This window comes from Euprymna scolopes, chromosome 43 (assembly GCF_053919585.1).
Source record: "Euprymna scolopes isolate OS-2025 chromosome 43, ASM5391958v1, whole genome shotgun sequence".
Classification (NCBI taxonomy): domain Eukaryota; kingdom Metazoa; phylum Mollusca; class Cephalopoda; order Sepiida; family Sepiolidae; genus Euprymna; species Euprymna scolopes.
Window position 1 is genome coordinate 30,991,305 of NC_136524.1, and position 26,049 is coordinate 31,017,353.

General features: G+C 32.2%; 1 protein-coding gene across 7 annotated transcripts in view; it reads left to right on the forward strand.

Annotated features, from left to right (window-relative positions):
• LOC145268270 (EH domain-binding protein 1-like) overlaps nucleotides 1-26,049 on the forward strand; it is a 725,308-nt gene that overhangs the window by 83,927 nt on the left and 615,332 nt on the right. For all 7 annotated transcript variants that reach the window (XM_080123631.1, XM_080123633.1, XM_080123634.1 and 4 more), the window contains exon 2: nucleotides 19,408-19,545. In XM_080123631.1, coding sequence (XP_079979757.1) covers nucleotides 19,445-19,545 — 101 coding nt within the window. In that variant the 5' untranslated portion in view covers nucleotides 19,408-19,444. The remainder of the gene's footprint in view (nucleotides 1-19,407; nucleotides 19,546-26,049) is intronic.

The window sequence follows — 26,049 nt, forward strand, 5'->3', positions numbered from 1 at the left end:
TATAATGAATGGGAACATTATTACCAGACATTATTTGGACATAAACTAATAAATTTGACCGTTACTTATCAAGATCGTAGATTTCACCGTTCCAGCAGACCACAGACTGAAAATCAAGGCGATTGAGAAGCGGAACAAATACACAGAACTGGCCAGAGAGCAAAAGGGGATAATGGAAGATGAATAAAGTCAAGATAACACCAATAATAGTAGGAGCACTAGGAACAATACCGGAAAACTTTGAAAGAAGAATGGAAGATATAGGAATCAGAGGAATGGCTGAGAAGATATAACGGATAGCAATAAATAAAACTGTTGAACTATCAAAGAAAATCCTTTAAAATGCGGAGACTAATGCACATGAGTAGCAGGCACTAACTGGACTTAAAGAAACTGCCACAGAAATAAAACACAAAAAACACCACAGGAAATAAAGAAAAGTGAAACCAAATAATTGTAAGTTCCCCCTCCCTCCCAAAAAAGTGTTGGCGTTAACTGGCACCACATCAAATCGTCGCGAAGGGTTAAACAGGATGAAAAGACTGAGGAGAGAAAGCACTAACTAGACCTCCATTGGATGAATGCAAAAAGAGCTAGGACATTGGGGAGGCTTATTGCCACTTAAATTCCAGTAAAGAGCAATGGTCATTGCCAGCAAGAACTCAATGGTAAATGGCAGTTGAGATAATGCAAATTCATTTGCAAATGTTATTAAGAGTTGGAGAGTACTAAAAATCTGGGGAGACTAGTTGTCACTCAGACACCAGGAAACACCACATATTTTTTTTTTTTTTTTACAAGAAAAAAATCTTTGAAGATGGCCTGTGTCAAAACTCCTAGTGAGTAGTAGTAGTAGTAATAATAATAATAATAATAATAATAATAATAATAATACAAAGAGATGAAACGCTAAACCACATAAGTGAATACAGCAAAGTAGCTCTAAAAAAATATAAGGGCAGGTGCGAGTGTGTGGGGAAAGCAGTACATTGGTAGCTTTGCAAACGACTGCATGCATGCTTGTAGAGAAATTGTACAAACCCAAGCCGGAGACAGTATTGGAAAATGAAAATCATAAAATCCTTTTTGGCATGGAGGTACAATAATTACCTCATAATTAACAAGAAAAAAAGAAACTGCTAGATTGTAGATTTTGCTGTCCCACTAGACCACAGGATGAAGATCAAAGAGACAGGAAAACGAAACAAATGCAACTTGCCAGAAGACTGAAAGGAATATGGAACATAAATAAAAAAAATTATATAATACCAGTAATTGTAGGACCAGTAGGAACAGTCCTAAAGGGAACTGATAAAAGATAAGGAGAAATTGAAATTAAGGGGAAGACAGAAGCTAAAATCTTAAAAAAAAAACAAAAAAACTTGAAGGTGGAAACTAACTCGCATAAGCTACAAACGCTAACTGATCAAAATTGCAATAGAAGTAAAACAAAAAATTGACAGAATCCCACATGGAATCAAGAAAACTGAAACCGTTGTTGTGATTATGTAAATTCGTTTGCAAAGGTTATTGAAAGAGGCGGAGAGTACAGGAAATCTGGGGAGACTTGTTGTCACTCAGATTCCAAGGAACAGAGCCGGTTGTCATCAGAGCGTATTTTCTGATGATGACTTGTATGAGAACTAGTGAGTACAAAAAAGCATCATCATCATAATCATCATCATCTATATATTAATAGGATAGCGTGTGTGTGTTATTTATTTTGTGTGTCACGCTTACATCCAAGTGGCTGTCATTTAATTGTTACTAGTCTGGGTGCCCGGCGTTGCCCGAGTGTTTGGAGGTGTGTGTGTGTGTGTTTAGCATTAAAAAATGGGGGGGGGGTAGTAGGTAGGCAGGCTCGGCCCCATACCGTGAAGAAGGAAAAGAATGTGAAAAAAAAAGAACATGTCTTTGCTGTTGTGCCCATCACCAAACCGGTAGTGATGAAGGTTTAAATTAAGGCTAGTCAATTGAAAAGAGAGGATGACTTTCAAAAATATCGGTGAAAAAAGCGACTCCTCCCTGTAGAAAAGTGCCCAGTTGAGGGTGAAGGAATTAATGTTTTTAGCCAATTTTTCGATATTTGTCGTCCGGAGGGAACGATACTGATCTCGTGAAAATCTGTTGCCTCTGTTAAAAGTTTTAGGCAGACATGATGATTGCAACGTCTTGTCAGACGAGTGCCACTCCCTCAGACATTTAAAATCCATGAGCCCAAATGTCTGAGTGAGTATCTATACAAATATGATGTTACAGAGTCTTAGCTTTGTACGACAGCTAAGTCTCTCTCTCAGTTCAAAATGTTGAGATCCAGCAACAAGCAAGAGCAAGATAGTCAGCAACAAATTAAACTGCAGACCAGCTTAATGTGGGTACTGGTCTTCCGCTTTATGGTTTTTTAAATCAGAGATTTGCTTCTCCTAGAAAGGTTGCCTTCACCACGGCTTATCCGGGTGTTTAGGTGTGTGTATGGGGGGGGGTGGATAAGTAATAACCCTGCTTAAATATTATAAAAAAGACGATGTTAAAAAAATCAGAAAAACCAAAACGGAAAAAAAATGGCATAAATAAACCTGTCGGATCGAACCTGCAATCTTAAGATAACAATGCTGTGTGTATGGTGTGTGTGTGGGGGGGGGGTAAACTAAAGAATAAGCGAAATAATAAAAAAACGTTACCCAGGTGTTTAAAGGTGTAAAAGAAAAAAAAATAGTTTTGGTCGGGAGGCGGGATTGAACCCAGAAGTCTTGATGTGGAGGTGGAAACAAAAGCCAACCACTTAACCATCTCGACTGCGAGTGAGAGTAATTGATTAGCGTGTTAAGTTAAGGCTTATAAAGCGAATGAAAGAAGTTTGATTGACAGGTAGACGCTAAATGAGGTCATCGTGGGAGCGTTACGACGACGTGGCAGTATTTTTAGTTTTCGCTTCCCCCAGATGATGGTGGGGTGGGGGGAAAGCAGCTTCCCATTTGAAGGGGATCGTCCAAATCGAATAGCAATTGTCTGATATAAGGAGAAACTCCACATTGATCAAAAGCTGAAAGCTAAGAACACGTACCGTTTGAATTTAGTTTCACTTTATTTATACTAAAAAGCCAAACAAGCGACAGAGCGAAATAGCGCGAATCTTATAAAAAAAGTCGATGTAAATAAATCTAGACACGACCCGCGTTCCCAGATCCTATATATTATCAAGGGGGTATATAAACATTTCTAAGCGATAGTAACGACCCTGGGACCGTCGGCGGAAATTTTTATTCGATATTTGTCGGGCGAAGGATCGAGCTTTAAAATGATACCAATCTCGTGAAAATCCGTGACCATGTCGAAAGTTTTTGCGAGACATACAAACACGTATACAAACATACATATTTACACACATTTTCGCTTTTATATATATAGACTAGCGGGGTGGGGGGTACTCGGCGTTGCCCGGGTGTTTGTAGGTGTGTGTGTTTTTGGGTAAATGAAAAGAAAAATCGTTGGTTGTTTTAAAAAAAAAAAACAAAGCCTTGACGCGCAGTTGGAAAATAGTAAAGTGTAAAAAAAACAGGTGCCCGTTTTTGCCGAGTTATTGATGTAAACTTTGAGTGCGGGACAGTGTTTTATTTATTTATTTTATACGAAAAATCTTAATGCACATGCGGTGATCGTAAGCAATAGCTATTCAGCAGTTAACATTTTCTGCGGGACAGTTTTTAATGAGGTCAATAAGCCAGTTTGTTTGTTTTTTAACTAACTTTGGGGAAAACCAGCTCCCTGTTTATTAGGGGGAGTGTCTCGTCTCGAAATGAAAGCTACCACCTGATATGATGAAGCCAACATTGACCAAACGTTACATAGCTTTCTAGAGACCACTGGCTATGAGTCAGTAATTCGAATCGAGTTTCGCTTTTTTTTTATACCGAAAAACGAATGCAACACGTGCCGATCCGGAAATGTTGAATAATTAACGTTTCAAAGTCGGGCAAATTAAATAGAGAGGCGACCACCGTTATTAAATCGTAGATATTATCATTTAGATGTGATATAAAAAGTTTTAAAAACGAGCGACGGCCTTGAGAATCCGCCGGAAAAAAACCTTTCTTGGACATACACAAAAAGCGAACATACATACACATATTTTTGCTTTTATATATATAGATGGACTTTCATTTCTTGTAATAAATAATTTTACCAAGAATTCTTCATAAGTTTTGGTTTTGGTTTCGATTATAGCTGATGGCACTTAAATCATATATTTTTTTTATAACTAGTGGGGGTACCCGGCGTTGCCCGGGTTTTTAGAGGCATGTGTGTGTGGAGGGGGTAAAATAGGTCCACCTCCATGATTTTCTTTTAAATGACGACTTTTTTTAGGTTTTCGACTACGCTGAATACGGAAATCGCATTGAAATTTTGCAGAAATAAGTAGTTATCGAGATATAAAAAGTTGTATTATGCATTGTATTCTTTAGCGGCCATCTTTGTTACGTACGCAGATTTGTTTATGGTGCGCGTGCACGTGCGTAATACAGACGGCCGCCAAAGAATACAATGCATAATACAACTTTTTATATCTCGATAACTACTTATTTCTGCAAAATTTCAATATGATTTCCGTATTCAGCATAGTCGAAAACCTATAAAGTCGTCATTTACAAGAAAATTGTGGAGGTGGACCTAATCTAAAAATTTACACGCGTTCCTAAATCCTAGATATTATTATCTAGGGCGTATATAAATACTTCTAAACTATAGTACCCCCCCCCCGAGAATCGTGGCGAAAAAAGCCTTTGCGAGACATACATAAAATGATCACACACATTTTGCCTTTTATATATATATATATATATATATAAGATAGATTTTTCCAAGAATTCTTAAGTTTTGGTTTCAGTTTTGATTATAATTAAAGGAACTCCAGTAATATATTTTTTATAAATAATTTTACCAAGGATTTTTGATAAGTTTTGGTTTTGATTATAGCTGAAGGAACTCAACTGATATATATGTTTTTTGTTTTTTTTTCATAAATTTTGGTTTCAGTTTTGATTCAAGCTGATTTACCCAAGTGATGTGGATATATTTTTTTATTTTTGAAATCGCAACTTTATAATATCTAATAATCGATAGAACATTAACTCTATAATAATATATACGAAATCTGCAAAAAATTAAAATATCATATTTAGGCATACTTTACAACTAGGCAATGCCGGGCTTCCCTGCTGGCTTAGATAAATACTTGTGTAGTTTTAACAAAAGAGCTTGGACTTTTGGCCAAGATCAAAGTGTAGTATCTGTTCTTCAGATGCTGCACTTAAGATAATTTGTACCAGTCAATGGAGGGGAAACCCTCTATACTGGGACAATTATTATTTTTAGTAACCAGAGTGCCCCCTTTTTGCCTACTTTTAGGGGAGCTGGTTTTAACCTCACATTAAAAACGGCCTTGTGCCTAATTTGCTCAGTGGGGGAGCAAATAAATACCATCTGTTCTTCAGATGCTGCACTTCCATTTCTTGTTCTCTTTCAGTGAAGGAGCAGTCCTGCATTCACGACTGAGACAATTTTTATTTTTGTACCTTTTCTCCACGTTAAAAAACGACCCTGGTGTCTAACCCTGTCCCGTGGGGAGGCATTGTAAATAGGTACAATAATATCAGAGCGTCGCCATTTATGCTGAACATCTACAGAATGCCAACATCAGTATATTACATATGAGTCCCCTGTGGAATTTCCACAGGCTCCACTAGTAATAATAGTAATAATGATAATAGCAATGATAATAGTAATGATAGTGATACTAATGATAGCAATAATTGCCACTCAAGCTCCAGTGGAGACCAATGGCCACTGCTAGCGAAAAATCAATGGTAAGTGGATGCTGCAATAAGGCAAATTCATTTGCAAATGATATCGAAAGAGGTGAAGAGTGCTGGAAATCTGGAGAGACTTGGTGTCACTCAGCTTCCAGGGAACACCACAGGCTGTTCTCAAGGAGAGATCCTTTGGGACCTGTGTGAAAGCTCCTTGTGAGCCAATAATAATGATAATAATAGTAATGATAATAATAATGATTATAATAGTAATAATAATAATAATAATAATAATAATAATGATTATAATGATAATAATAATAATGATTATAATAATAATAATAATAATAATAATGATTATAATAATAATAATAATAATAATGATGATTATAATAGTAATAATAATAATGATTATAATAGTAGTAGTAATAATAATAATAATGATTATAATAGTAATAATGATAGTAATAATAATAGTAGTAATAATAATGATAATAATGATTATAATAGTAATGATAATAATGATTATAATAGTAATGATAATAATGATTATAATAGTAATGATAATAATGATTATAATAGTAATAATACTACTACTAATAATAATGATTATAATAATAATAATAATGATTCTAATAATAATAATAATGATTCTAATAATAATAATAATTATAATAGTAATGATAATAATAATAATGATTATAATAGTAATAATGATAATAATAATAATAATAATAATAATAATAATAATAATAATAATAGTAATAATAATACTACTGCACATTGCAATTGGCAGCATTCCATTAATAATAGACTAAGGAATGCTTAAACTGTACATGCCAGTAAATAAAAGTAGAAAAAAAAATCTGTTGTTTCATTGTGCTTTAACACGAGTCAATATACGACTGAATCATTGCAGTGTTATTCTGTTGTACACATGATGAGCGTAACGGATCACAATTTAATGAACGCAACGAGATGTATACTAAAATCTTAAAAGTAAGCATCATTATTTTATTTTAGTTTTTTTTTTAAATTTTATTTTTGTCTTTGTTAAGCTATCAATTGTAGATAATAATACAATTCATTATTTTCGGGAGTTTTAAGAACCTGTTTTCGCATTTACAGATAATCAAACGATACTTAAAAAAAAAAAAAAAAAACAATAAATAATACTTAAAAAAAAAACAATAAACAAAAGTTAAAAAAAATCAATACTTAAGAAAAATACTAAAAACAAAAACGAAGAAAAAGACAAAAAAATGCAGTTTGAAAAATCATTTTACATAAGTAATGTGAAGCTTTATGAAGATACTTAAAAAAAAAGATTTTAAGAACTACTTGATAAATATACCCAACTAACCAAGTGCAAGAAAGATACAAAGAATAACACTTAACTGAACGTTTAGAATCTTAAAACGATCTCTGTTGGAATGCATAACGTAATGGATAAATGGCTGGAATCCGGAAGCATGCCCCATCCCCATCTTAGAAGTTAGTGTTCCCGATGATGCTGGGTTAAACAGAAGCTGAGAGGGAAAAACTAACGAAATGCCAAAGTCTTATGCATGACATGAAAAGAAACTGGAATCTTAGGAAGATCTTCATCATTCCAGTAATTATAGGGGCAACCGGAAAAAGAATTTCAAAAACTACCTTGTGAATATATACGGTGAACCAAGTGCAAGAAAGATTCAAATAATTGCACTGAAAGGTAGAGTGAGTATCTTAAAAAGATCTTTCGGTTGGCATGTATGAGATAACAGGTGAATATCTGGTATCCAGAACCAAGTCATAAGAAATTGAAAAAAAAAAAAAAGGTGTTTCTATTATTTGGAAAGATTGGACCTAATAATTCACTCTTGTTTGTTTGTTCGTTCGTTTGCTTGTTTGTTTGTTTGCATTTTTCTCAATAACCACGCCTTAGATTTGTTTTTGAAATTTTGCACAAACATTACTGATGATGAACGTAAATTTTTGCTGGAACGGATTTTCTGGGATAATTGTGGTTGCCCCCATAGAGGCTATTATAGGGGTAAAATTGCTCCAAAATCGTTCGTCCGTTCGTTTATTTGCATTTTCTCAAGAACCATGCCTTGGATTTAAAAAAAAAAAATTGCACAAAAATTAATCATGGTGAAAGTAAATATTTCACTCATGAAGGGGGGCCCCATACCTTTGCTTTTTTTTTTTTTTTCTAATATTTGATAGTTGCTTTTTGTTTTATTTTTTGGTTTGTTATATCAGAACACTTAGGATGCATATTTACAGGTATAAGTGCATTTATGTTTGCCTACTTATAGATACATAATATATGAGATATACTTATATATATATATATATATATATATGTATGTATATATATATATATGTATGTATATATATATATATATATATATATATATATATATATATATAATGTTGTTTTTGTTTTTGTTAGTGATACTTTTTGAATGAATTCAATTATTTATACGAAAGTGCATTTTTACCTAAATGCGAGTTGGGAATAATTTTCCCTTTGACCAATTTGGTACCCCCAATTGGGGAGCGGCATATGTATTGTTTTTATACTTATATATATACATAATATATATATATATATATGTATATATATATATATATATATATATAATATAAATCTCACCGTCTGTTTAAATGTATGTATGTATGTATGTATGTTATGTCTGCCTAAAACTTTTCACAGAGGTGACAGATTTTCACGAGATCGGTATCGCTTTGAAACTCGACTCTTCGGACGACAAATATCGAAAAATTGGCTAAAACATCAATTCCTTCACCCTCAACCAAACACTTTTCTACAAGAAGAGGCCGTTTTTTTTGCCGATATTTTCGAAAGGTATCCCCTCTTTTCGATTGACTAACCTTAGTTTAAACCTTCACCACTAGAGGTCATGTTTGTTTTGTTTTTTTGTTTTTTTCACACGCTCTTTTCCTCCTTCGCGGTACAGGTTTGAGCCTGTCTGCCTATTACCACTTTTTTTTTTTATTGCCTAACACACACCTCCAAACACCCGAGCAACGCCAGGAACACAGGCTAGTAATATGTAAGAGATATGCTTATATATACATCAAAATGCAGTTACTTTCATATACACATTCAAATGCCACATACATTTATATGATTAATTATGCATACATGCACAATTAGACACGAATGGGCTTAATTGTTTGCGTATACATACTTATATGCACATAAATATATCCAGTGAACCAAGTGCAAGAGATATTCAAACAATTGCACTCAAATGGACGGTTGGAATCTTAAAATGATCTCTAGGTTGGAATATATGAGTTAGCAGGTAAATGTTTGGCATTCAGTAGGATGTCCCATCCCCAGCTTGAACTTTAAGAAAGTTAAAAAAGGTGAGAGGATCCTTTATATGCTTATATGCACTTATCTATTTGCGCATTTATATGTTTGCCCATTATGCTTGCATTCACACAGGTATGCACGCATAGTCTGGTAGGATGCCCTTCCAAAAATGATCAGAAAATTAAAAAAAAAAAAAAAAAAAAAAAAGAGAAAAAAGTGGGTGTAATTGTATATATGCCTTTATACATCTAAATGAATAAGTGCAAAAGTTTTCTTGTTTTTATCCACCATAACTACATAAACATCAAAATGGGTTTTGCTTATTTGATTCTATGATACAGCATATTTATTTACTTCCCCTCGAAGAGGTGAGACACAAGGTCAGGTGTGGTCTTTTGAAAAACCAATCGCACCAGGCGACGCACACTCTGGTCTACTAAAATATACCTAGGCAGCTCAGTCAGCATTTCCTGGTAGGGGCACCTCAGGTAATTAGCAATAAACTAACCCCTTCTCGGTGATAAGGTAAGGTCTGGGAGGATGGACCTCCTAGAACTGATTAGAGTTGTGTCTGTTTGATAGCAAGCAACAAAGCTACAGCTAGACTAATAATACTGTATAAATATAGTACCCTGCTAAAATAGCCACTAACAATTATTTGATCCTCTTAATTTGTATATTTATTTCATAAACAACTTCTAACAATTTCATATTCTCTAATATGAAGTTGTAATTTTGCATTCTCATGTTTTGTTATTGTCAATAGTTTTGTCTGATAGAAAAATATCTTATGTTAATCTAATTTATAAAACTCACTATGTCTGTCTGTCTCCATATTTTCAAACTCTATCTCTTCCGTAACTAAAAGTCGCAGAGTCTCAAATGATTGGATTTTTTATGGGTCGTTCTTTTATGGGCCTTTAATCGGTTGAAATAGTTTTTAAGAGGTTAAAAATAGATCAAAATTTTTAAAAAATTGTTTTACATTTTGCACATTCATCTTAGTTTATATTTTTAATCAGTTCATATGTGTGTCACGTTGGTACAGTGGTAACGTCACCAACTTTGAATGCTGGTTTTGCTTCCAGTTTCGCTTCTAGCTGATGGCACCCCCAAATACTTAAAAAAAAAAAAAAATTTTTTTTTTTTTAACTTTTGAAATCACGACTCCATAATAATGTATGCAAAATTTTAACAAAGTAAAATATATTTAAGCGTATTTTACGACCGAGCAAAGCCAATAATACTGTATATAGTAATCTGCAAATATCCATGAACAATTATTTGGACTTCTTAATTTGCGTATTTATTTCATAAATGCCTTCTAATAAATTGATAATCTCTAATACATACACTTGTAATTTTGCATTGTTACTTTTTTGTTTTATATATGAAATACTTTCATTGATTGTGAAACGTCTGATGTTGCTGGGATGCTGAGAACAGATACTAGACTTCGATCTTGACCAAGGAAGCATAACATAATGTTTTTATAATTTAGCATTTTTAAATTATATATATATATATATATATATATATATATATATATATATATATATATAATCTATTATTATTTTTTAATGAGGGTGGATAGTGTAGCATCGATTCTGTTATAATACAATCCTCTTAGGAATTACCTCCTTCCTTTTTTAGGAGGGGGAGTAATCTTCATAGGTATTACATCCTTTTTTAGGAGTATTTTCGGACTCTCGGTTCTGTTGTCATGAAATACTCTTCCCAGAAACTACCTTCACCTTTTTTGGGGGAGCGGCATATTGTAGTATCTACTTTGTTGCTATGATACCATGTTCACATTTTTTCTCCTTTTATTAGGCAGTCCTCCCATGTATTACCTTCTCTTTTGGTGACAATATATGTTTGTTCTTTATGATACCATCCTTTCATGATTATCTTCTCTGTGTGTTTTTTTTTTTTTTTATTTTGGGAGGGGGAAGTAGTGTACTGTCTATTTTGTTGCCATCATCTTCTAACGCATTACTCCTCATTTGGGCGGAGTGTTGAGGCGTTCATCATGATATCATACTCTGTGATTGCCTTCTCTTTTTGGGGGTCAGTGTAGTATATCATCCTGGTGCTACCAGATCAGGCTGTCTGAAGATATTGGCTTCCTGAGACGAAATGCACCTAAAATTGATGCTTTTTGTTTTTCTGCTTCCTTTTGCAAAACGTAATCATGTTCTGCAAAATCAAAAACAAAAACAACCCACCTTTTTCCCCCTTTCCTTCTCCCCATTTCCCTTTTCTCTTTTCTACCTCCCCCCACTTCCTGACTGATTTCCTAACTTAAAACGTACCTTAAATTAATACTGTAACCCTTTTCCCTCTCCCATTGCAAAACTCATTCATGTTCTGCAGGGCAGAGAACAGAAACACTAAAATCCACTATAAAACAACCAAACCAAACACAACAAACTAATGATTGAAGATACAAAGAGCTTAAAGAATAAAAACCTTCTACAAAATAACTTGATGCAACATAAATACTGTTTCCAAAATAACTGGATTCGGCATTAAATGACCCAAAAAGTGTTGATATGCCGTAAAACAACCAAACCAAACGTAGTATATCATCCTCCCAGGCTAGCAAAAATATGACAGAATGGTGCATATATTTGCTTGTAAATTAATATTTGTGAAAATTTTGCCAATCTAGACCGATGTATCTACATACTAGCAAAAATACCTAGGCTTCACATGGGATTTGCTGTATGCTTGGGTACCCGCTTCATGGGTAGCCTTGCAGTTAGTGGATGTTGTAAAAGCAGCTATTACTTAAGGTGTTTTTTTTTAAGTACCTCTTTAAAGCAAATGATTTATATTAAAGTTGACACTTATATATTGTTACACATAAAAATTGAAACAATTACAAAGAATCTCAATGGTGAACATTTGTTTATATCACAAATACATTTTTATCAAAGATATAGCAAAGATACCCCAACTTAGTGTGCACCATCCCTAGATGGCGAAGTTTATGAAAAGCAGCACCAAATATGACCATGACCTTGACATTGAAAAATAGTGTGCACCATCCCTAGACTATCAGCATACCAGGTTTGGTCATGATTGGTCCAGTAGTGTGGGCTGTAGGAGGATATATATATATATATATATATATATATATATATATATATATATATATAAGCTATGACCTTCACTTTTGACCTTGAAAAATGGTGTGCACCATTCCTGGGTGGGGGACCATCAAGGTTTGGTTATGATTGGTCCAGTGATGTGGGCTGTAGGAGAGTTGTGCACACACACACACACACACGCTACTATTTTATATATAAAGACTTGCAGAAATGGGTGTGGACTGTGGATATTTTTTAAGCATACATATTTTAAATAATTTCAACTCGTGCACTTTTTTTTTAATATATCAATGTTGGTTTCTTGGATTTCTATGAGAAAATCAACTTGAAACAGATCCAAACAAATACAGTAGACCTTGCACACACAAAGTGCTCTGTAGCCTTTCAGATAGAGTCTTATAACAATAAGAAATCATTAATAATTAAGATAAACCCTTTTAAATTATTTAATACTAGCGGGGGGGGGGGGATTTACCCGGCGTTGCCCGAGTGTTTGGAGGTGTGTGTGGTTGTTAATGAAAACCTAAGAATAAGCGAAGTAAAAAAAGAAAATAGAAAAACGAACGTTAAAACTTATCTGAAAAATAAAGCGGGGTGGGGTAATCAAAACAAAAAACACAAAAAAACTAACATAAGGCAAACGAACGATGTTAAATGTAAAAATTTGGAAAACAAAAAAGAAAACAGAAAAACGAACGTTAAAACTAAAAACCAAAAAAAAAAAAAAAACTTGAAGAATGGCTTAAATAAGCCTGTTTCGATATTAAAATTTAAAAAATCGGTGAGTACCCGGGTGTTATTGGGTGTGTGTGGTCGGTCGGGGGTGTTAATGAAAACCTAAGAATAAGCGAAGTAAAAAAAACAAAAAAACAGAAAAAAGTATGTGAAAAATGGCTTAAATAACCCTGCTTCAATATTTAAATTTAAAAAATCGGAAAAAAAAAAAGACATCTCGCGTCAGGAGAGGACCGTTTTTGTTGGCCCCTTCCACCCTGTCGAAAATTGTCGATTTCGGGGTGAAAAAATTAACGTTTTTGGCCAATTTTTCGGGCGAAGGATGGAGCTTCAATATGATACCGAGTTTGTGAATTTTCGTCATGTCTGTCGAAAGTTTTTAGTGGACACACAAACACACATACAAACATACATATATACATACACACATCTTCGCTTTTATATATATAGACTAGCGAGGGGTACCCGGCGTTGCCCGGGTGTTGGTATGTGTGTGTGTGTGTGTGTGTGTGTGGTGTTAAATAAAAAAGAAACCAGGGGGGGTAGGATCGAAGCCGAAGCCCTGAGGTGAAGTTTGAAAATAAAATCGGCCAGCCAGAATGAAGCATTGTTATAAGCGAATAAGTGAAAGATGTTTGAAAGTCGTCGAGCGTTACGACGACGACGATTACGATGTAAGCATTGTTATAAGCGAAGTAAGAAAAGAAAACGTTTTAATTAAGCGAGGGGAGGGGGTAATCAAAACATTGAAAAAAAACACAAAAAAAACTAATGTAAGGCAAACGAACGATGAAAACAGAAAACGAACATGTGAAAAATGGCTTAAATAAGCCTGTTTCGATATTAAAATTTTAAAAATCGGTGGGTACCCGGGTGTTTTTGGGTGTCGCTAAGAATAAGCGAAGTAAAAAAAAAAAACAGGTAGGTACTCGGGTGCTTTTGGGTGTCGCTAAGAATAAGCGAAGTAAAAAAAAAAAAAAAAAACAGGAAAACGAACGTTACGTGAAAAATGGCTTAAATAATACAGGGTTCAATATTTGAATATAAAAAATCGAAAAAAAAAACTCATCTCACACCACGATTCGAACCCAAAACGTTTAGATAATGAACCAAGGCCTTAACTATCTGGGCTAAACCGACGCATCTGAAATTTGTTCGGTTTTTCAACTATTTAAAGTAAATCAGATCACGACGTCATGACATCATCTGACGCATGCGTTGTTGACCCCCTCCCCTCCGTCGAAAATTGTTGATTTCGGGGTGAAAAAGTTAATGTTTTTCTTTCTCTCTCTCTCTCTCTGTTTGCGTCTCTCTCTCTCTCTCTCACTTCGACTGTTACTAAAAAAGAAAATGGCATCTGGCTGTTTTTTTTTGTAAAAACTTTGATCGTTAATATTTTTTGTAAGCATATTTTTTTTTTTACTTCACATTTTTGGCTTGTTATTTTTCATATAACTATCATATCTAAGTATTTTTAATGTGCTAATAACTTTGGTAACGTTTTCATAGCGTAGAAGTTCATAGTTTAGCTTGTGTGAGGGTTAATTTTTATTTTACCGATAACAACAATTTTTAAATTCAGACTGCCATTAGAGCTTGCTGACGTCAAGATCACGTGACATGACTCAGCGGGTTTTAAATACAAATTGACCCAAAATAAACGGCCCCGTATATACTTTATGTAGAAGAGTTGGCGCCTGTATTTTTGGGGGCAGTTAAAAATCGATTTAAAAATATGTAATGTTTAACATTAAAATGTCACTCCCCCCCCCCCCCCTGCAGAAGATCGATCAGTTGACGCACTTCTGATAGTCCTTTTGGGCTAATTTTTCAATATTTTTCGTCCGGAGGGTGGGGCTTTAATATGATACCAAGTTTGTGAATTTTTGTTCCGTCGGTCAAAAGTTTTTAGCAGACCCACAAACATACATACATACATACATACATACATTTTCGCTTTTATATATATAGACTAGCGAGGGATACCCGGCATTGCCCGGGTGTTTGTAGGTGTGTGTGAAAAAAAAAACAGGTGCCCGTGAAAAAAAAAGCCTTGACGATGCGCAGTTGGAAAATAGTAAAGTGTCAAAAAAAAACAGGTGCGCATTTTTGATTGACGTGACGGCGATAGGTATTCAGCAGTTAGCATTTTGTGCCGGACAGTTTTTAATGAGGTCAATAAATCGGTTTGTTTGTTTTTAAAAACCCGCTCCCTGTTTATTAGGGGGAGCGTCTCGTCTCAAAATGAAAGCTACCTGATATGACGAAGTCGACATTGACCAAACGTTACTTAGCTCTCTAGAGACCGCTGGCTTTCGGCCAGTAACTAGAGTCGAGTTTCGCTTTTTGTTTGTACTGAAAACCGAATGTAACGCGTGCCGATGCGGGAAATATGGAATAATTAACATTTGAAAGTCAATAAAATTAAATAGACAGGCGAGCTCCGTGGTTAAGTGTGAGATATTACAATTTATAGATGATATAAAAAGTTTTAAGAAGTTGTGAAGCGAGCGAGCGAGCGCTTCTCTGAAAGAAGTCTTTTGTGGACATCGAGGAAAAGCGTACATACATACATACATACATTTTCGCTTTTATATATATAGATTAGTATTTACTAGTAGGGAGACCCGACGTTGCCCGGGATTTAATGATGATTAACAAATGTTTCACCCTTCCATATTTTTATTGTCATTGAAATCCATGGAATCGTCAATTTTTCAATCAAATCACTTGATTGCCTGCTCTAGTTGGGGACATATCACAGTGCACCAGGAGGCAGCTTCACGTGCCTCCTTGCAGTTATTAAGTTCATGATTCATTGTAGCTTATATTGCACTGTAGAGAACCTACCGTTGATTATATAAAATTATTTTTCATATATAATGGCTTGAACTTAAGTTTAAAATGCAAAAGTCAAGTATCATGGTTTAATCTTGCTCTAAACAGAAACATTCATTTCGGTTGTGTCCCTGATATATCAAAGAACCTACTGCTGATTTTATATGTTTGACCCTTTGACTTGTGTGGTAATAAAATTTCTCAAATGCACTTGTGATGTTAGGCTGTAAAAGGTGTTAATTTTGGTCAAAATGACCTGTTCCTTCTTTCATTAGATTATTTTGATTATCGATACTTATTGGAAATATTCTGATACAAAACCTATCTATGAACACTGCCAGGCACATAAAGTATCTTTATGCAAAATTTCATAAAAATTGACCCAACTGTTTTTGAGTCCATAGGGAACAAACTCACACTAACACACAGTCACAAAGACATACTTCCTTTTATATAATAGGAGAGATAGTTTATATAAAGGGCAGTTACTTTGTATTTGTGTGCCCATCTAAAAATCAAAACCTACACAAGACACCCCTACAATGCTGATATATTCTTTTTCAATACTGCCTAGGACAAAACATAGCCACATTATTTTTAGTATTCATGCTTGTTTTTTTGTTTGTTTTTTTAAGGGGACTCATCAACAGACACAGAAATAGTAGAGGAGAAGGTAAAAATTTAGAATTTTTTTTTTTTCCAGGTAGTATGCATCAACAATTTTTCAACACTGCTCTGGATGAACAATATTTAAAATTTAGAAAAAAATTATTCATTCTTTGATGAAATCTGTACCAGAATTCATCGAAGACATCTGTTTTCCAACCAGTTCATGTACTAATTAAAGGGAAGTAACTGATTTTTTCAAGAGTTATTTCCCTTGTGCCAAGTTATTCCTTGAGGAATGTATAAAAGTGTATGTGTGTGTGTCTATATAGAGAGGAATGGGTTGACTCCAGAAGAAAAACTAGAGTGGAGAGAGAGGAAGGAAAGGATTAGTAGGTATAGAGATAGAAGTTTTAATAGAAATGTGGTACAATGTTGTCCTGGGCAACACCCATGCTAGTTTATTATCAGGTTAAGAAAGTTTTTGTGGTTTTTAACTTTTAAATTCAGATGAACATATCTCGGCTCAAACAAAATTTTATTGATTGAAATAAGCACCATCAGAATCATCACACTTTTGCTAACGCAAAACAAGAGTGTTTATGCCAGTAATGTAGAAATCTTGTGTTCTGGTGATGATTTCAGTTGCTGAAGGCGTTTTTGATATCGCTTAGGTTTTTGAAGCATTTCTCATGCAGAAAGTTGTTGAGATGCTTGAAAAAGTGATAGTTGGTTGGTGAGAGGTTTGAAGAGTATGGTGGATGAGGCAGAGTTTCGTATCTTAATTCATTCAACTTCTGCAGGGTCAGTTGAACAATGTGTGGTCGTGCATTGTTGTGGAGGAGAATTGGGCCTTTTCTGTGGACTAATGGTGGATGTTGTTAAAGTTTCTGATGCATTTCATCCATCTGTTGACAGTACTTCTCCGCCATAATGGTTTCGACTGCATTCAAAAACTGTAATGGATGAGACCAGTCACAGACCACCAAACAATCAGTATGACCTTCTTTTGATGCAACTCTGGCTTCGGAAAATTTTGTTGTGTAAAAGAAGGAAAGATGACACATCATAACAGGCTTCTTTTGGTTGTTGTTTGATTTGTGAAGCACCCATTTATCAAGTTTTTTTGTCTTTCGAATCTCTCTCAAGTGGTTGGAAATCGTTGTATACATTACGTCTAATTCAAAAGCAAGTTCTCGAACAGTTGTGCATTGATTGGCTTTGACTAAGACTCTTAATTGGTCATCGTCAACATCCGATGGCTGACCACTATGCTCATCAGCTTCAAGACTCTTGTTGTCACCACAAAATTTCTTAAGCCACCATTGTGTTTTGTGTTCAGTGGTGGTTTCTGGGCCAAGTGCTTCGTTGGTATCCTGAGCTATTTCAGCAGCTTCTCGGCCTAATTTGTATTAAATAAGAAAATTGTGTGAATTTGCTTTCATCTTGTAAATTGTTTTAAAACGCTTGTAATTTAAATGATTAGATAGAGGGAAAAACGCTTTTTAAGATGATATATAAAAAGTAAAGGTCTTATAATGAAAATTTATTTGAAAATACACTACTTGAAATCAAAATTAAAAATTCTGCAAGAACTTTCTTCTCCACCTTCTATAATATAAATCTCACCTGTCTGCTTAAATGTATGTATGTATGTATGTCTAAAACTTTTGACAGAGGCGACGGATTTTCACGAGATCGGTATCGTTTTGACGCTTGACCCTTTGGATGACAAATATCGAGAAATTGGCCAAAAGCATTAATTCCTTCACCCTACAAGGAGGGGGTCGCTTTTTTCACTAATATTTTTTTAAGTCATCCACTCTTTTCGATTGACTAGCCTTAATTTAAACCTTTGCCACTTTCAATTTGGCGATGGACACAACGGCAAAGATATCACTTATTTATTTATTTTTTTTTCCCGTTCTTTTCGTTCTTCGTGGTACGGGTTCGAGCCTGCCTGCTTACTACCACTTTTATTTTTTCTCAACACACACCTCCAAACACCCAGGCTAGTTATATATAAAGAACAAATGTCTGTGGGTATGTGTTTCCATCTTAAAAGACACAAACTACACAAGACACAACCAGAAAGCTGATAAAGTCTTTTAAAATATTGTATTGTAATTGTCACTCACATCTCTGTCGCCACGTTGAAATTGGCAACCTCATCTCTTAACTGTGCTGACATTTACTGCATTGGCTTTGTACACGTCCAACAGGCGCCGGTGAATGTTGATCACTTCAATTTGTTTCTGCATGGAGGAATTCAATGACGCATCTCTTTCTGACACATGTGCATGGCAGGTTTGTTTTCTTAACCTCACACCGTCAATGTCTGTAACACACATGAAAGTTTCAGTTCATAAATGGGTAATTTTTTTTTTATTTACCATTCTAGCATATAATACATTTGCAGCTTATCTCATAGTTCAAACATTACACAAGGTTTCATACCTCTAAGAGGCAATCAAGCAATATATTACATAGCATCCAGTGTAATGCTGATTTGTGACTTTAAAAATTGTCGACTCTATTAGATATATTTTCTAATTTGTAGTATTGAGTAATTTATATTTTATTTTTTAGACTTTGTCCGTACCACTTTATCTCAGAAACTGCTGGAATAATCTGGTTGAAATTTTTTATGGACCTTTACAATAAGGTGCAGCCAGCTAAGTATTATGGTATCCATTAAGGATTGTTGTTTAATGCAAAAATGAGCACAAATTTAATCAAATTCAACCATCAATTTGGCACAAAGCACTTATTCTGTCAATGGGCTTTAACTTTTGCCTGTTTATTTAATGGCCTAAAAAGTCTAAAATAATGTAAATAAATATAATTTCACCTTTTTTTTTGTTGTCTTAGTTTTAACATAATTTTCTATTTTCATTGCAAACTAAAAAAAGATATATCTTTGTGTATGCATATTTATATTTCTTGTTTTTGTTATCTCTTTTTATTCTAGATCATCTACAAATGAAGTATTGACTTAAACTACCAAAATGAGTGTTTGGAAACGGTTGCAAAGAGTAGGAAAATCTGCTTCGAAATTTCAGTTTACAGCATCTTATCAAAAATTAATTTTAGAATGTACAAAAGAATGGTAAGTTATATAAATTTATTTTTTGATATTGAAATGGTTTGTTAAATAAAAAAAAAAAAAAGAAAGATTACTTGTGCCTCCTTTGATTAATGACATTTTTCTTATTTCTTCTATTTGTTTATTTTTATTCAATACTAGCAGGACCCATGTCCCAGCATTGCCCAGGATGCAATTTAAGAAACATGATTTAACTATAAAAAAATATCTAGAAAATATACTTTTTTTTTTTTTTTTTTTGTGCATATTTACCTGTTCAAACAACTTTCTGTTTTGAGACTCATAGTTGTTGTTGTCTCACCACGTTTTGACCAACTAATCCTCTGGCCTGCTTTGGGTAATATTGAAATTGTTCACTTGGAACCTCTATCCACTGTGCCAAAAATAGGAATTTTTAGCACTAGTTCCTCGCATCACTTGGAATCTGCATCAGATTTTAATAGAATACAATATTTTTTTCAATTTGAAAAAAATATTGTATTCTATTAAAAAAAAATAAATAAAATAATAATTACTGTTGGGACGATTAATCAGAATCGGGAATTGGAAAAAATCAGAACTTTTAGGGGTATTGGAATTGGAAAAATTACTACCTATTTTGTGATGCCAAAAAAACAATTCTTTTAATTATCTATTTTTTTTTTTAAATTTTGTTATAAGCAAAATCTTCCAGTGATAAAATAATAAATATGTATTGATTTTTCAACTTATAGCAAAACTAAGATCTATAGATCATTCCTTACAAGTGTATTTTTTACACTTGAAAAAATATCTGCACATTTAACTTGTTTTTTTTTTGCAATAATTGGATAAAAAATAACCACTTCATAGTTAAATATTTAGATTTTTTTAAGAATTGGAATTGGGGATTTAGTAAGGAATCGGTGATTGTATCGGAATCAGAAAAAATATTGGAATTGTCTCATCACTAAAAATAAATAAAACGGTGTATTCTATTTTTTTAATAAATATAAAGAAATCAGTAACAATTTAATAAAGTAATGTATTTTTATGATACTACATTGTATTCTATTTAAAAAAAAACAAAATAAACAATAAACAGTAAAACCGTAGCATTTTATTACTTTATGCTAAATTTAATCAATTATAACTTATTTTTGTAAAATATATGTAAAAAAAAAATTAAAATTATGTACAAAAGTTTCACATATTTTCTTTCATACCAATTTGTTTATTTCTTATTATAAAACAGGAGATCCGGTTTACTAACTGGACCATTTTTAATTCACTTTGAGGTTTTCATCTGACACAATATGATCAGGCATGAAGTCGCCTATACTTCTAAATCTGCACAGAATTTCTAACGGAATCATTTATTTAACCCATGCGAGTAGCATCCTCTTGTTCTATCATCCATGACTGGGTAGAAGTCCTTGTATTTTGAGTATTGCCCACACTGAGGATTGAACTTTCAACTGTGAAAACATGAGAATAACACTCAAGATGAGAACAGTAGTCCAAAGAATCCCAAGTAATCAATCCTCATCTAAAAAATTCAGAAACCTTATACAATATTATAAATAGTTATTTTAATTTTAAACGAATCCTTTTATGATGCTGAAATCGATTTTAAATTTGAATATTTTTAAAAATCTTTTTATAAAAGAAGCCAAACGAAAAGTAAAAAGCAAACGATAACCCCCATAAAACATCCTTGCTATCAAATCAAACACTTTTAAGTCTTAATTGCTTTCTTTGACTGATGATCTCAAAATCATGAGTTTATGGTCTGATGGACATATTTAAAACAAAAGAAATGTTTGCATAATATAAAAATAACATTAAAAAAAAAAGATTGATTGTGCCTCTTTTGATTAATGACATTTTTCTTATTTCTTCTATTTGTTTATTTTTATTCAATACTAGCAGGACCCATGTCCCAGCGTTGCCCAGGATGCAATTTAAGACACATGATTTAACTATAAAAAAAATATCTAGAAAATATTTCGAATTGAGTTGGAGATCACTGCGTGTAGATCTTTTTTCGAGACATGTATTATTTTGTTCCGATCCTGCTACATAATATGAACTGAACTAAAGCAACTTTTCAAACTAAAATTAAAAATTAGTTTAGGGTTAGGTTTGGGCTAATTTTTGGTAAAAATTAAAAAAGAAACACTTTCGTTCATAATAGGTGAAGTTTTATAAAATTTTTTTTACCTCAAACAAAGCATTGCCACTTTGAATATAAGGGACTACCATTTGGGATTATGTTTAGTAGGGGACTCTGGAGAGTTGAGCAGCAATATATCTGTTCACATTATATTTAAACGTGCAGGTTAATACAGTGAGAGAAGCAGGAAACAGGCAAGGAATTATAAAGTCTAGCAGTTTGAGGGAAGAAACCATTTGAGTAGAAGGCTTTCTAGAATCTAGGGACCTTAACAGTAAAGGGGTGGAATTTTGGTACTTGTGCCAGTTTCAAGTATGTACGTTGATAGGGGAACAAATGTTAAGAGTTTATCAGAGCACATTCTAACAGGCACATTTTGGCAATGGGACAGAGGTTGAAGCTTGGTTAATAGTTGTAGGACCTAATAGATTTGAGACTCTTTGTTTAGACTCTATCTAAGAGTTAAGACTAGTGGTAGATGCACCAGCCCAGATGTGGCAGCAATACTCCATGCCTGAGTGAATTGTGGCTTTGTAAAGATATAGAATACTCTCTGGTGTGATATACTTTCTAGCATGGTAAAGGGAGCCCACCTTTTTTGCAGCACCCTTGATTCTTAATAAGGCCGCTATGGTCTAATAACAAGATCTGCTATCTGTACCTGTTTGAAGGTGGTCTAGGTACGCCAGCTATTTCATCTGGATAAAATGTGTAGACTTGTTCTCATAATTTTTAGTAAGCCAAACTCTGCAATTTTCCATCACAGTCGTTTTTTCTTTTTTTTTATCAAGTGGTTGGTAAATGTCCTCTCTTTACACTAAAAAACTATTTAAAAATTTTAAAGAGTACATCCCCTTCACCCTCATTTAAAAAAAAAAAAAAAAAAAAAAGGTGATAATTTTCCACTACTATCAATTACGACACCATGTTCCCTTTGATTATTGTACACTCATTAACCTTTATCCTCAAGTGGTCCCTGGGCCTTAATAAGTGCTGACTCCTCTGCTAAAAAAAAAGAAAAAAAAAACGCCACCACCACAATTTTCAATTCTAAAATTGTGAGACCATTCGGCTACTATTTTACCTTACAATAATATCGGAAAGCAATCTCCCACCTAATCCAATATTTATTTTGATTTTGCAATTCCCTTTGTTGCAGATCTTTAGAGAGAGAAAGGGGAATAAAAGGAAGAAAGTGTCTGGTAGGATAAAGTGGTGGAGTATCTCCCATATTTTAATGTTTTCGTTTATCTGTTGATAATTTTCGACAGAAATCGATTGATTTGGAGAAATTTGTTTAGGCAAATTTGTAAACTGTTTCGATCCAACGACTTTATTTGGTTAAGCAGAAATATTTTTCACAGTAAAATAATGATAATCAGAAGTAACATTAAGAAAAATAATACCCCCCCCCCAAAAAAAAGAAATACGAAAAAAAATTCTCAAATAAGGTGTTTCTCAGTAGGTCCCTAGTATGTGTACATAAATAAAACACATAATCCTAATTTATGGAAAAATAGAAATGTAAATAATCCCAAAGGTTTGTAATATTTGTGTGTGTTAGAATAAATCCTTGGAGATTTTCCTACACATAATATTTAGAGAAAGAGAGAGAATCTATTGATAATTTACCAAATAAAAGTACAGTAGAACCCCGGGATACAGTGGCCCTAGGATACGGTTTTTTAAAGTTACAATGTTTTTCCAGCACAAGTTTATTGTATTTGCCCCATCTCATGGTGTTATTTATAATGTTATTTGATTATATACATGTGTATTATATAATGTACTGCATTTTGTTACGAATTTTTAATGCCATATCCCGAGGTTCTACAATATATCATTTCAGCAAACTTGTATCCTTAGCGAACAAAATTAGCTTTATAATTGTAAACAAAAACAGAATTGGATTTATGATTGTAAACAAAAACAAAATTAGATTTATAATTGTAAACAAAAACAGAATTGAATTTATAATTGTAAACAAAAACAAAATTAGATTTATAATTGTAAACAAAAACAGAATTGAATTTATAATTGTAAACAAAAACAGAATTGAATTTATAATTGTAAACAAAAACAAAATTAGATTTATAATTGTAAACAAAAACAGAATTGAATTTATAATTGTAAACAAAAACAAAATTGGATTTATAATTGTAAACAAAAACAGAATTAGATTTATAATTGTAAACAAAAACAAAATTAGATTTATAATTGTAAACAAAAACAGGATTGAATTTATAATTGTAAACAAAAACAAAATTAGATTTATAATTGTAAACAAAAACAGAATTGAATTTATAATTGTAAACAAAAACAAAATTAGATTTATAATTGTAAACAAAAACAGAATTGAATTTATAATTGTAAACAAAAACAAAATTAGATTTATAATTGTAAACAAAAACAAAATTAGATTTATAATTGTAAACAAAAACAAAATTAGATTTATAATTGTAAACAAAAACAGAATTGGATTAATAATTATAAACAAAAACAAAATTGGATTTATAATTGTAAACAAAAACAGAATTGGATTAATAATTGTAAACAAAAAAAAATTGGATTTATAATTGTAAACAAAAACAGAATTGGATTAATAATTGTAAACAAAAAAAAATTGGATTTATAATTGTAAACAAAAACAGAATTGAATTTATAATTGTAAACAAAATTAGATTTATAATTGTAAACAAAAACAGAATTGAATTTATAATTGTAAACAAAAACAAAATTAGATTTATAATTGTAAACAAAAACAGAATGAGCTTTATAATTGTAAACAAAAACAAAATTAGATTTATAATTGTAAACAAAAACAGAATTGAATTTATAATTGTAAACAAAAACAGAATTGAATTTATAATTGTAAACAAAAACAAAATTGGATTTATAATTGTAAACAAAAACAGAATGAGCTTTATTATTGTAAACAAAAACAAAATTAGATTTATAATTGTAAACAAAAACAGAATTGAATTTATAATTGTAAACAAAAACAAAATTAGATTTATAATTGTAAACAAAAACAGAATTGGATTAATAATTGTAAACAAAAACAGAATTGAATTTATAATTGTAAACAAAAACATAATTGGATTTATAATTGTAAACAAAAACAAAATGAGCTTTATAATTGTAAACAAAAACAGAATGAGCTTTATAATTGTAAACAAAAACAGAATGAGCTTTATAATTGTAAACAAAAAACAGAATTGGATTTATAATTGTAAACAAAAACAGAATGAGCTTTATAATTGTAAACAAAAACAGAATTGGATTTATAATTGTAAACAAAAATAGAATGAGCTTTATAATTGTAAACAAAAACAGAATTGGATTTATAATTGTAAACAAAAACAGAATGAGCTTTATAATTGTAAACAAAAACAGAATTGGATTTATAATTGTAAACAAAAACAGAATGAGCTTTATAATTGTAAACAAAAAACAGAATTGGATTTATAATTGTAAACAAAAACAGAATGAGCTTTATAATTGTAAACAAAAAACAGAATTGGATTTATAATTGTAAACAAAAACGGAATGAGCTTTATAATTGTAAACAAAAACAGAATGAGCTTTATAAATGTAAACAAAAAACAGAATTGGATTTATAATTGTAAACAAAAAACAGAATTGGATTTATAATTGTAAACAAAAACAGAATTGGATTTATAATTGTAAACAAAACAGAATCAGCTTTATAAGTGTAAACAAAAAAGAATTTGCCTTACACTTGTAAACAAAAAAAAATTTGATTTATAATTGAATAAGCTTTATAATTGTGAAAAACAAAATTAGCTTTATAATTGTAAATGGCAAACTTAGCTTTTTAATTGGAAAAAAATAGAATTAGTTTAGTTCTTGTAAACAAAAGCAGAATTAGCTTAATAATGGTTAACAAATACAAAATCATCTTTAAAATTGTATACAAAAACAAAATTAGCTTCATTATTGTAAAAATACACAGAATGAGCTTTATAATTGTAAACAAAAAGAGAATTAGCCTCGTAATTGTAAAGCAAAAAAAGAATTAGCTTCATAATTGTAAACAAAAACTGCAGAATTAGCTTTAGAATTGTAAACAAAAACAAAATTAGTTTATAGTTGTAAAAAAAGAATTAGCTTTAGAATTGTAAACAAAAACTGCAGAATTAGCTTTAGAATTGTAAACAAAAACAAAATTAGTTTATAGTTGTAAAAAAAGAATTAGCTTTAGAATTGTAAAAAAAAAAAATGAATTGGACTCAGAATTGTAAAAAAATTTAATTAGCTGTAGAATTGTAAAAAAAACCCCACAGAATTAGCTTTAGAATTGTAAAAAAAATTAGCTTAATAAAACAGAATTAGCTTCATAATTAAAAAAA